We start from the raw sequence: 12,369 nt of genomic DNA, 5'->3' as shown, positions 1-12,369 counted from the left end.
CTCCAGCAGCAACACTCACACACTCAGTGCTGGTGTTCCTTGCATGTCCCTGCCAGCCAGCTGGCTCAATCCCCTGCTGCTGAACAGCCACGAGAGACACACACACACGCCCCTACGGGTGCCACTGACTTCAGTGCCAGTGCTCTGGAAGAGGATGCCAGACCCCTTGCTAAACCTACATTAGGCTGTTTCTGCCTCTATTTTGCAATGACTTTTCAAAACAAGCCTGATAAACATGAGCAGGATGGGAGGTGAGTGCTGGAAAATCTACAGGGCCCTGCTGTGCAAAATAAGGTCCTCTGAGGGGTCTTTTCTGTTGAAACTGGTCCACTGGGGAAGAACGGGCAGGCAGGGAACATTATGGGGCCAAGCACCAGGCAAGACTGACTGACTCTTGTATCAAGGCCAGATTTTAGTCTCAAACCTGCCAAATTCACCCCCAACAGTCAAGGGAAAAGGAGCCAGGAAGATGCTGCCCATGGGTTGTTGTAACTACAAGCTTGCCCTGCTATCCCATCTCAGCTGGGTAATGTGGGAAGCCAGCAGAGGAGGAAGCCAAGATGGAGAGGTAAGAGGTCTAAGGGTCCCAGGAGTAAGTAGATGAAGGAAGGCCAACAAGGAGCCTGAACATTTTGTCCATTTGCCTCAATCTTGATAATGCAGCTACCCAGTGTCACCAAATCCTTGCAGCTTCCAGACAGCGGAACACAAATCAGCCCAGACCAGCAGGGTGAGAGTACTGCCATGTGCCTGTCCTGCACTGTCATGTCTAATCGTTCCCCCCACTTCCCATTATCCTGAGTGTCCTGAGAGGTCCACTCCAGTGTGCCATGGGCTGCAGGGTCACACTTTCCACTCATCTGTGGGGTGGGGCTGCAGGAACCATAGATCTCCCAGACCCACAGGGTGTCGTGGGAAGGATGGAGGGTGACAGGTTTGTTTCATGGACAGGTCTTGATGTTGTCCCGGCAGTGGGACTTTTACCTGCTCTGCCTTTACCCTGATGCCCAGAGATGCCAAACCCACAGCTTCCCACATCGACTTCAGCCTGTGTGTGGAGTAGAATTGACCTTCTCCACAGGGATTTCCCATGAGGGAAAACATCCCCCTGCCTCTGTCCGGTGCATGTTTTGTACATGCTCTGGGATGAAAACTGGGTCTCATCCCGGTACGGGCAGGAACCTACGGTAGCCTAGGGACCCAAGCATATTCCGCGGAAGGCAGGGCACGAATCCCGCTGTGCCAGGCGGTGCAGCTCTGCAGCCTCGCGGGGAGAGTCGAGGCATAGGCTGTGGGTGCAGGGACGGCCGCTGCACCCGCTGAACACGGTCCCCGTGAGCCCGAAGGGAGCGGGAGTCTCTGCACAAGGGGCTTTTCCCTGCACGGCCGGAGCGGCGGCCGGGGCGCCGGGCTCTGGGGGTCCCGCACCCGAGGAGCTTGATGCCAGTCCGGCTTGTGGCACCCCCGGGGCCGCGGGACCTCTCGGCTGCTTCCGACGGGGCTCCCCGCTAGCCGGCGGGACGAGTCTCGGCGCAACGGGAAACAGCGGCAGAGCGCTCCGGGAGCGGGGCTGGCGGGACCCGGCAGCCGTGATGGAGGGAGCCCCGGCAGGGCCGGTCCCGGCCCGGCCCCAGGCCCGGAGGGTTAGCGGGAGGCTGGGACAGCCCTTCTTGTCCGGCGGCCGCGGACACCGGGACAGAGGGGCCGAGTCGCGGCGGCAGCCAGGCGTTCATGCGGCCCTACAGCCGCGGGCAGGCTGGCGGCTGAGATGGCAATGGAAGGTGCTCAGCCCAGCCTCTCCCCGGCCCGGTCCTTAGCATCGCGGGGGAGGACCGAAGAGAGCCCCCGGGGTTCTCTCAGAAGGCGGGGGTCCCAAGCACCCCGTACCTTCAGCTCGACACGGAGAAAGGAGGGCTCCCCGTCATGTGCGCTCGCCGGAGCGGGCGGGTCCCGGTGCCGAGCCGCGGCGGAGAGGGTTGGAAAGCGATGGTGCTCCCAGCCGCGGGCGCCGAGCGGCTGCTTTCTACGCGGAGAGAAGGAAATAAACCACCAACGAGCTTTTATTGTTATCACAATCATTATTTTCATCGCTATCATCGTTTCTCTGGACATAAATAAATAAATAAATATCTCCCGCGGGGAGGGAGTGGGACGGAACGGTACAAGCACAGTTGTGCGCCCGGCAGCGACGAAGTCAAAACAAAAACCGTTTTGTAAAGCAAACAAAAAAAAAAAAAAAAAAAAAAAAAAAGGGGGAAAAAAAAAGGGGGAGAAACATAGTAACCCAAACAGCCTTCAACCCTCCCCGTCCGTTCGCCCGCTTTTGGGCACCGCCGAGTTACCGGAGGGAGCCCGGGACAGCATCCCTCCAGGCGGGCGCAGCGGCCGTGCCGCGCAGCATCCGCGCACTCCGCGCCCGTCTCGGTGCGCGGGGAGGTCTGCGAGCAACTTCCCGGGCCCGGGGCTGCGCCTGCGGGGAGACAAGTGAGAGAGCACTATGGGGGGACGCCTGGGGTCCTAGGGAGGAGTTTATTTACACCAGGGTGCCAGGACACCCGTCCCCGTGGGCCGGGGGTCTAGAAAGGCGAGAAAGTCCTTCGTAAATTACACAAATTATACAAAACAGTATAAAATCCTTCGGCTGCGTGTCAGCACCGGGGCAGGCAGGACTCCCTCCCCTGCTTTCGCCACAGTTCCTGCGGAGCCGGGGTGGGTGTGCGGGTGGTTAGGGGGTGACTGCGAGACCTCTGTCGTCCTTCCCCGAGGAGGACGGAGACATGCGCAAGTCCTCGTCGTCCTCCGAGCACTTAGTGGTGGAAAGGGACGAGCATTTGCAGCTGTGGCCGCCCCCCCCGCCCCGGTGGGAGCTACTTTTGCCTTCTTTCTTGTGCTTGACCCGTCGGTTCTGGAACCAGATCTTCACCTGCTTCTCGGAGAGGTTCAGGTAGGTGGCGATCTCGATTCGCCGCAGTCGGGAGAGGTACATGTTGGAGGCGAACTCCCTCTCCAGCTCCAGGAGCTGCGTGCTGGTGAATGCGGTGCGCATCCGCTTGCTGCTGGGCAGCTGGCTGGACGTGCTGTCTGGGAATGGAGAGGAGCGCACCGTCAGACCGGCCGGACGCTCCGCCGCCCGCCCCGCCGCTCCGGGCACTCGCCCGTCCCCGCTGAGCCCTGCTTGCCGCCCACCCTGCGGGGCCGCAGCCCTTCCTCGTCCCCGGGGGTCCTGAGACCCAGCAAGCGCTGACAGGCTGGAGTCCGAGCCCTCAAGGGTTCCGCGGCCGCCTCTCCCTCCCCGTCCGCACAGCCTGGCTCGGAGGCTCGGCGGGCAGCAGGGGGAATTCCCCAGCGCATCGTCCGCGGCACCGGCGGAGAGAGGCGCCGGCACTCCCGTGCAGCCCCGTGCGCTGGGCAGGCACCCCCCTCGGCAGGGTCCCCCAGGGTCCCCATCGCCTCCCCGCAGCGCCCATCGCTGCCATGCAGGCATGCACCCCCGCTGGCCGCCCCTGCCCGCCTTACCCACGGAGATGCAGTGGAACTGCCGCGGGTCGGGCAGCGGGTAGGCGCCCTGGTAGAGCGCCGGTGCGTGCCCGACGCTGACGGCGGAGACGGAGTGCTGCTGGCGGGCCAGGGGCGAGTGGCAGTACTGGGAGCCGAAGGGAGGGAAGGAAGCCTTGATGAGGGGGATGGCGGGCGGCGGCGGGTGCAGCTGGGAGGCGGTGACACAGAGCGGGCAGACGCAGAGCAGCCCGGCCTTGCGAGCGTGGCAGGCTCCGGCCGGCAGCCCGGGCAGCGGGTGCGAGGGGTGCACGGCGTAAGGGAAGAGCGGCGGCGGAGGACTGCCCTCCCCCTTCTTCTCGCCCGCCTCCCGCAGCACCAGCGAGTCCACCAGGAAGGAGCGCGGCATTGCCCCGCGCAGCCCCGCGCAGCGCCCCGCGCAGCGCCCGCCCGGCGCCGCTGGCCAGCCCGAGTGGTGCTGAACGGCGCCCGCCGCCCGCTTTAAATAGCGCCCGCGCCATGTGATGGCGGCGCCGGGCGCTCAATGGGCTTTCTGTGGCTCTTCTCTTGGCATTCACGCCGCACGCTCCCTCATTATTTCCCTTGTTAACTAAATGAACTGCATAATGTACTCTATTCTTGTCGACCCCACCCACGCCGTAGCAGGCGGCCTCTCCCCTCCTCTCCCTTTGGCGGGGTTATTTTCTCATTCTCTCGCGATTTAATATTCTTTTCTTTCTCTTTATCGCTCTCCTTCGCTTTCAGCCCAGCTTTCAGCCCGCTCCCACTTGTTTATTTTGCCGGCTGCAGCCGCGGTCTCCGCCGGCGCAGCTTCCCTGCCAGCCCCCCGGTGCCTTTCCCACCTGTGGCACCAGGTCTGCCCCCCGGTGCCGACGGCCTCTCTCTCTCCCCTCGCCTCCGGGATGTCTCGTCCCCACTGCCTCGCCCGCCGCCTTCTCCAGCCCCGCGTCTTTGTTCCCAGCCTGGGTCCGGGACCTGCCCCTCATCGCTGTGGCCGCCGTCGGGCGAAGCCCCCGGCCGCAGAGATGCGCCAGCCGGCGCTCCACCGGCGAGGACATCCGCCGGGCCTCTGCGTGGGCGCCCGGGCACAGCTCAGGGGTGCGGAGAGCCACACGCATCCCGGCCGCGCTGCTGCGGGTACACAAAACCCGACACGCAGACCCCGCTCCGTGCCGGCGGCACCCGCGGAGGGCAAAGAGGCGCTCGGCACATTCCGCGTGTCTTTACCCCGTTCCCCGCGCCCGGTCCCAGCGGTGACACCTGCCATCGCTCCGTGGCACCGTGGCACCCACGTGCGGCGGCCCCGAGCCCGGCCAAGCAGCAAACCGCGCCAGCCCGAGCCCGCATCGCCGCGCACAACGCGCCGGGGATGCCCGGGGCTGCGGGGCCACAGGGAACGGCTTGTTTTCCCCGAACGATGAGATTTGACTTAAACACCGCGGCGGTGGCTGGATGCGGCAGCACGGGGACCTGCTGAGCTCACAGCGGTGCCCAAACGGAGCGCGCGTCCCTCGGAGCTCCGGCGCACCGGCGCTGCCCCTGCAGCCGCTCCCGAGCCGCGCTCCTCGGAGCTCCTTGGTTCAGTAGAGGAATAAGGAATGCCAACAAATAGGAAAAAGAAATAATTCGTGGGGATACGTATTCTACCCCGATTTTCTCGTTTAATATACGGGCAATAAAAAGACAAACGCACCCTCCGACCCCTGTCAAAACGTGGGGATGTTGGTCCCTACAGTAACCTCCCCACCTCGAAATCAAACGGACTTTTTGAAAAGGAGGGGAAAAAAGGGGGAAAGGAAGAAAAAGCCTTGAAAGTGGTGCACTCCGTGTCTCAGGGCTGTGCAGAGGTTGTTTTGCCTCTGGTCACAATTCTTACAGCAATCCACGGGAGTTTTGCCGAGAGATTGTTGATGCCCGAGCCAAAAAATGTACTGATGTGCACAAATGAACGGCGGAAATTACAGAGCGAACAAAAACGAATGTTAATAAAAACTCAGCCCTGCGATGATATAGAGAGGATTCCCAAGTGTCCTTTCCCTGAAAGTGTTAATAGGGTTTGGATTTTTCTTTTTGATTTTTAAGGAAAAGGTATTTTAAAACATTTTCCACCGGACCCGGGTCCCGGGAAGGGGCATTTTTCCCCGCTGAGAAGTTGCTCTCCACCGGGGGTGGTGGATTCAGCCTTATTCCGAGGGATTCCCGCAGCCCAGGGGCTGAACCCCGGGGCTCCGAGCCGCAGGGAGGCAAAGGGTTAACAGCTTCTGAATGCACACCAAGCCCAAAGCTACTGGGAAAGAATATCCAAAAAAATAACCAGTTTTTTTTTCCAGCCGCTGGACCTTATTGAATGTCATTGAAGAAAGTTTTGAATGCCAGATAAAGAGAGGCGAATTAAAGTGTGTGACAGCAGAGGATAAGCAAACACAAAGAGAACTCTGTCACACTTTGGGCAAAATCCGTGGGCTTTTTACCAAGCCTCTTCGCTATGATTGAATTAAGTAATAGGAAAACATTTTCTTTCAGTTTAGAGCCATTAGACAAAAACTTCAAAGCGAATAACACTTTTTAATGTGCAGCTCAACAATGGAATCTGTTTTGTGCTGAAATGTTTAAATGGTTTGTTGTGCAACTGTGGGCTGAAATAACCTAGACTGCAGCAAAATAGCATCCTTCAGGCCGTTTTATGAGCGCTTGAAACTAGCACAGACCTTTAATCCCAGCACTTTAAACTAGCTCCCTTCCCCGTCTTTTTGCGCCCCCCTCTTTTTTGGGGTTTTGTTTTGTTTTTTTTAATAGAGGAAATTCTCCTCATATGTTTGCTATCTCGGAACGATGGCCGCGGAACGAAAAGGGCTCCGAGAGAGGGGGAAGGAGATCCGCGGGCTGGGTCGGCGCTGCAGGCGGCTCGGGGGGCGCGGGGGGAGCCCCTCCCGGAGCTGCCGCTGCTCCTGGGGCGGGGGCCGGGCCCGGGGGGTCGTGCCGGGATGGGCTCCTGCCGGGATAGGCTCCTGCCGGGATGGGGTCCTGCAGGGATGGGGTCCTGCCGGGATGGGGTCCTGCAGGGATGGGCTCCTGCCGGGATGGGCTCCTGCCGGGATCGGGTCCTGCCGGGATGGGCTCCTGCCGGGATGGGCTCCTGCCGGGATCGGGTCCTGCCGGGATGGGCTCCTGCCGGGATGGGCTCCTGCCGGGATCGGCTCCTGCCGGGATGGGGTCCTGCAGGGATCGGCTCCTGCAGGGATGGGCTCCTGCCGGGATCGGGTCCTGCCGGGATGGGCTCCTGCCGGGATGGGCTCCTGCCGGGATCTGGTCCTGCCGGGATGGGCTCCTGCCGGGATGGGGTCCTGCAGGGATCGGGTCCTGCAGGGATCGGGTCCTGCAGGGATGGGGTCCTGCAGGGATGGGGTCCTGCAGGGGTGGGGTCCTGCCGGGATGGGCTCCTGCCGGGAGGGGGTCCTGCCGGGATCGGGTCCTGCCGGGATGGGGTCCTGCTGGGAAGGGGTCCTGCAGGGATGGGGTTCTGCAGTGATGGGGTCCTGCTGGGATCGGGTCCTGCAGGGATGGGGTCCTGCAGGGATGGGGTCCCCGGCGGCAGCGGGAGGTGCCGGCGCTTGGGCTCCGCACGGAGAGAACCGCCGGGGGTAGCTGCTCCCCCCGCACTGTCACACCCCCGGGACGGGGACGGGGACAGGGAAGCACCAGGGTGAGCATCAGCTGGGGGACCCTTAGAGAGGGGAACGTCAGGGATCGCTGCGGGGGATGCAGGAGAGAGAGGGCAACAGCGCTGGCACTGCCTGAGCCGTGCTGCCCCCCTGGCCATGGGTGACCTGCGACACGGCTGCCGGCGAGGGCACAGGGTGTCACACCGCCGCTGCTGCCTGGGGCGGCTGTGCCCGTCGGCTGGAAGGAGCTCCCCCTTCGTTTTGAGGGACCGGCCATCGTCACCTTTTGCGGTGAGGCCCTCACTGTCCGCGGTGCTCGCCGCTTCTCTCCCAGGGTAGGAGGTGCCACGCACCATCAGTCCCTAAGGACGGCATGGAGAGGTGCATTAGTTTGGGAGTAGTGGGGATGGGAGGATGAAATCCTGCTGGAATGGGAAGGAATCGCTATTTCCAAGGAGACCACGTCCTTGATAACTGAGCAGGGCTGACGATTTGTGAGTGACTGTAATATTCCCCAGCCTATCCCGAGTAATTATTTTCCAATGTAATTATTTTCCAATTTTCCAATATTTACCAAAATGTAAATCAAAGCCAACACTGAGCCGCAAGGCACGCGCCATGGGAAGGATTGTCCAAGGAATGTGCTTATACACTGGACAAACACACCCAGGAGCAAGCCTGTGAGATACCTGTGAATCCCTTCCATTAACCTGATCACTGAATGATTCTGAGTTTGAGTAACCTGTAACAGTTTTTGGTCTGTTTGGTTTACTTCTGGCCTCCAGTGATCCACAATATCAGGGATTCCAGAAACATAAGCTGGGTTTGTGTTTCATTTCAGTTTTTCCAAAATAAAGGCTAAACCACAGGGGGCTTTGTTGTGTGAGTTCTTCTTTATCTGTTGTCTGTTCAATCAACTCCTCTCAAATTTATAATTGTATAATTTTTGTAGCCTATCAGCAATGGTTTTAAAAGGGGCTTTAAAAAAGGAGAGACTATTTACAAGGACAAACATTGATAGCACAAAGGGGAATGGGTTTAAAATGGAAGTGGAGAGGTTTAGATTATTTGTTAGGAAGAAATTCAGAGGGTAGTGAGACACTGGAACAGGTTGTCCAGAGAAGTTGTGGATGTCCCATCCCTGGAAGTGTTTAAGGCCAGGCTGGACGCCACTCTGAGAACCTGCCCATGGTGAGGAGGTTTAGAATATAGGTGATCTTTAAGGTCCCTTCAACCCCAAGTCATTCCATGTTTCTATGACCCAGCCTTGCCACATTTCTATGTGTTTCAACCAGTTTCATCTGTTTTCCATAACAGTTTATCAAGATAATAGCTTATCTTGCCAGTAAAACCTGTGCCACAGGACCAAATCAAAGCTGCTTGTTTCTGTAACCTTTATTTTCTCTTTCCACAGCAGATACCTAGGGTAGAGATTTGCCATTTAGATCTTCAGTCCCATTGGTTCCTAACAGGATTGGCTTATTAGGAAATCTTGTACTCATCTCCTAAGAAGACAATTTGTGGATTTGACCTTTCACTGAGGAGGCCATTCCAAAGACGTAGCTGGACATAAATAATAACAAAGTAACAAGAAAAGTGGGAACATGGAAAACCAAACAATTTAAAATAACCTTTTGTTTTTATAGTGAGACCACAGTTTAAATTGCTGGTGACCTTGTAGAACAAAAGTACTCAAAGGATGGAGAAGTGCTTGAGTAATGAAGACAAGGAATTGTAAAAGAGGAGCTGGGATGTTCTGCAGATGTTGTTAAAATACAGAATTGTTAGAAATACCATCCTTCAACCTCAGAATCCATCCTATTTCCCAGCCTTTTTTTATTGCCATCTTCTCCTTTCTCCAAACTTCTCACCTTTATGTATTTCAAGTCCTCTACAAACTGAAAGCTTTAGAGGTTGTCAGACTGCTCTTTGAGAACAGCCAAATTCTGTCATCTTGTACGTTAAGAAGCTGTATCCCATCTGTTGTTTATGTGAAGCATTTGAACAGCTCCCTATAGCTCAGGTACTTCTTTTTAATCACATTAACATGGATGGCACCATCAAACCATGCTGATCTGCAGCATGGGTGCCTGAAGTTGTGGGTACACTGCTTCAGTGGTTGTGAGTACACTGGTTTCAGTGGTTGTGGGAACACTGGTTTCAATGCTGGCTTCTTGTCCCCTTCCTGGCAGATTTGGAGGGTCTTGCAGTGGATTTAGTTATTGCTGAATGAGACGTGGTTAGTGCATTCTGTGATGGAAGAGAGAGAATTAAATGTCTGTTAGATTCACTGATAAAGACCTTCCTTCGATTTCCAAGTGAAGTTCTACAGGAAGCCAACAGAAAACAAGCAGGTTTCCCCTATCATTTAAAAGAGGATATCAGAGAGCTGAAGACACTAGAGCCAATAAAGCCACTGAAGAACAAGCTCCCAGGTGGAGTTCCCCAAGACACAGAAGGGCATTTCCTGGATGCTTTTGCAATGCTGCTGCACAGCCATGTGCAGAAATGCATCACCCATGCTGCCAAAGGAGGAGTATGGAAAATGGGACAAGGTGTCTGCTCTGGATCAGGTGCTGGGAGGTTGCAGCTGCTGAGTGGCAAGGGCTGTTGAGCAAAGAGGGAGGTTTGCTTACCATCCCCAGGGTTTTCTGTGTGCCAATGACATGGTGACAGAGCCTGAAAGCTGCAGAACTGTGTAGCCTGGTTCCTTCTCTGATGCTGACAAATACATGTTCCTCAAGTGTTTATCATGCATGAACATGAAATGATTATCCTAAATGTTTGTTCAACTTGTGTAAAACAGACCTCACCAAGGTATGTTAATTCCTTTAACTTACCAGTCCTGGCAGTAGACTGAGAAAATTAACACTCTACACTGACAAAGTAATTTTCTTATTTTCATTACATTTTGGAGGACTTTAACACCCCTTTTGAACACAGTAGAGTATCCAGAACATATTAGGTTACTTTTGTTTGTGTCTGCATATCTGGACATGAATTGATTAATTATATATCTTTATATTTATATTTACATATATTTATATATAGACATATCAAGTGTGTATGGTGGATGTTTCTAGCCCTACAACCATACTGTGGCAATTGTATGAGAAATAATTTCCTGGAATCAGAGCCATTTGTTAACCTCCTCATATTTGCATGCTAATCTTCTAGTTTACAGCAGAATGTTTTTTAGAGACACAAAATAACCAGTGGTTAACAAAATAGCATCAGGGATATCTAAGCTAGTACATGACAACATATGTGAATCACAAAAAAGGCACTGCCTTTTTTTTTTTTTTATTTCAAATGCAAGTAAAGCCTGTGGTTTCCTTTCTTCTGCTTGTTTGTTTTGGTAAGCATAGTGACCTAACACTTAACAAAGTTTGGATTTGTAGTTGTACAGGCTGTCCTGGATTAGTAACAGACTTGGGAACTTTGCTACTCAAAATGTGAATGCCACAAATCTGACTTCAGGCCCTTTTGCTGTTAGATCTTCATTTCCACATTTGGAGAGTGGTGTCAAAGACTCTCCTGTCCTATGTGCCTGTGTACCCAGTGTGAAGAATCACAGCTGAGCTACTGCTGGGGATGTGCATGAGCAAACAGGCTCAAGTTTTCTCTTGAAAGAGACCAATTTTTATCTTTAGTCCCTCCCACCATGGGCTAAGGTGGTTCCTTCCGCTGTGGTCCAGCAATACTATCCACCACATCATCCCAAGCAGAGCAGTCCTATATTTTGGGAAAATAGCCCAAAGCTGGGTGCTTTGATACCAAAAAGATGATCCCAAAGTATGGGCCTTATGCCAGTGAAGTTCAGTAGGAAGGCAGCATACTCCAAAATACCAGTTGGATTTCTTGGACTTCTGGAATCCCTCAGGCTCATCAGACCCTTGAACTTCAGCTCTGGAAGTTTGTGAGAAATACTTAATTGTGGAAGGATAAATTCATGGCTGGATAAATGCTGATCACAAGCCATTGAAAATATTCTTTCTCCACTACGAGAAACAAAAGAATCTTAGCCAAATTTTGTTCTTTATGTAGTTGTGCTGTGGCACATAAACTCTCCTCAGTGTGCTACCTGCCACTGCACCTCTTACAGACATGCAGGGAATGCACTGTTTTAAGAAGAGGGAGTCCACCTAAGAGCTGGTCATTGTTGGCTCTCTTTGTACTCAGTGGGAAGAAACATGTACCTGCACAGAGGGATTAATTTGACTTGTTGCAGAAACCCTCAGAGTTAAAAAAATACAAATTTCCCATCAGAAATGCTTACCTGGTGCTTTAAGGATCCGAAATGCCTGCCCCAAAAGCATGTGTAAGGGGAGGGTTATGGGTGCTGTGTCTCTGTCCTGCTCTGCCCCAGCTGCTGCCTTCTCTCATGGATGCAGGCTGTGACTCTTTGGAGCGCTGAACTCCCCAGAAGCCACAGAGCAGCACAGCGTGAGCTGTGTGGAGCCCCTCTGCTCCCACTTTTGAATCACTGAATCTGACAATGAATCATTGTTTTTCTGACACCTCTTGCAGCTTGTATAGACGAGGTCAAAGCCTTTTAACTCTACTTCTGTCCCAGAGTATGGAAACTAATTAGAACCCTGTGTGGGTTTGGTGTTCCTGTCCCCAGAGACCAGATTGATCCATTAGATTTTAGGCAGGCATTCTCCTTTACTCTGTATCTTCTAACTTTTCTCTCCAGTTTTTCAACTTCACTCCTTTCTTGGATGCTGTCCTTACTTTTCCTTCTCTTCTTCAGAGTGTCTGTAATTTTTTCCATCACCATCTTCCCTTGTTGTCTGTCTTTTCTTCTCTTCAGCCAGATCAGTCTCTCAGTAAATGGAACAAGTCTTCTAATAGCTTTTCATCCACAAGTGCGAGAGAAAAGTTTTGAGTCTGAAGTCTTCCAATTATCTCCTCCAAAAGACAAAACTAGAAGGGTTGATAGAGTGTTCTCCAAATTTTCCACATTGCCCAGATGCAGGGCTGGGAAAACAAACAAACAAACAAACAAAAACAAACCAACAAAACCCCAAACAGATGAGGAGACTCTGCTGTCTTGGTCACAGACACATAAAAAAAGCAGTAGGTTAAGCTTGCCAGAAAGAACAGGCTGGGGGAAAAGGATTGTGGCAATCAGGAAGAGAAGGAGATAAACTCAGAAATTTCAGTAGATGTCAGGAGACTAATTGTT

The 12,369-nt window shown here is 54.2% G+C and overlaps 1 protein-coding gene across 1 annotated transcript; it reads right to left on the bottom strand.

The window, feature by feature from the left end:
• Nucleotides 1-2,725: 2,725 nt before the first annotated feature.
• GSX1 (GS homeobox 1) lies at nucleotides 2,726-3,904 on the bottom strand. Its single transcript, XM_059466721.1, has 2 exons — nucleotides 3,517-3,904; nucleotides 2,726-3,081 (listed from the first exon to the last, which is right to left on the bottom strand). Exons 1-2 carry the CDS (start codon nucleotides 3,902-3,904, stop codon nucleotides 2,726-2,728), a joined length of 744 nt encoding a protein of 247 aa, XP_059322704.1.
• Between the last annotated feature and the right edge of the window lie 8,465 nt (nucleotides 3,905-12,369).

The sequence above is a fragment of the Ammospiza nelsoni genome, chromosome 2 (assembly GCF_027579445.1).
Source record: "Ammospiza nelsoni isolate bAmmNel1 chromosome 2, bAmmNel1.pri, whole genome shotgun sequence".
Classification (NCBI taxonomy): Eukaryota; Metazoa; Chordata; class Aves; order Passeriformes; family Passerellidae; genus Ammospiza; species Ammospiza nelsoni.
This window is presented reverse-complemented; position numbering and strand designations above follow the sequence as displayed.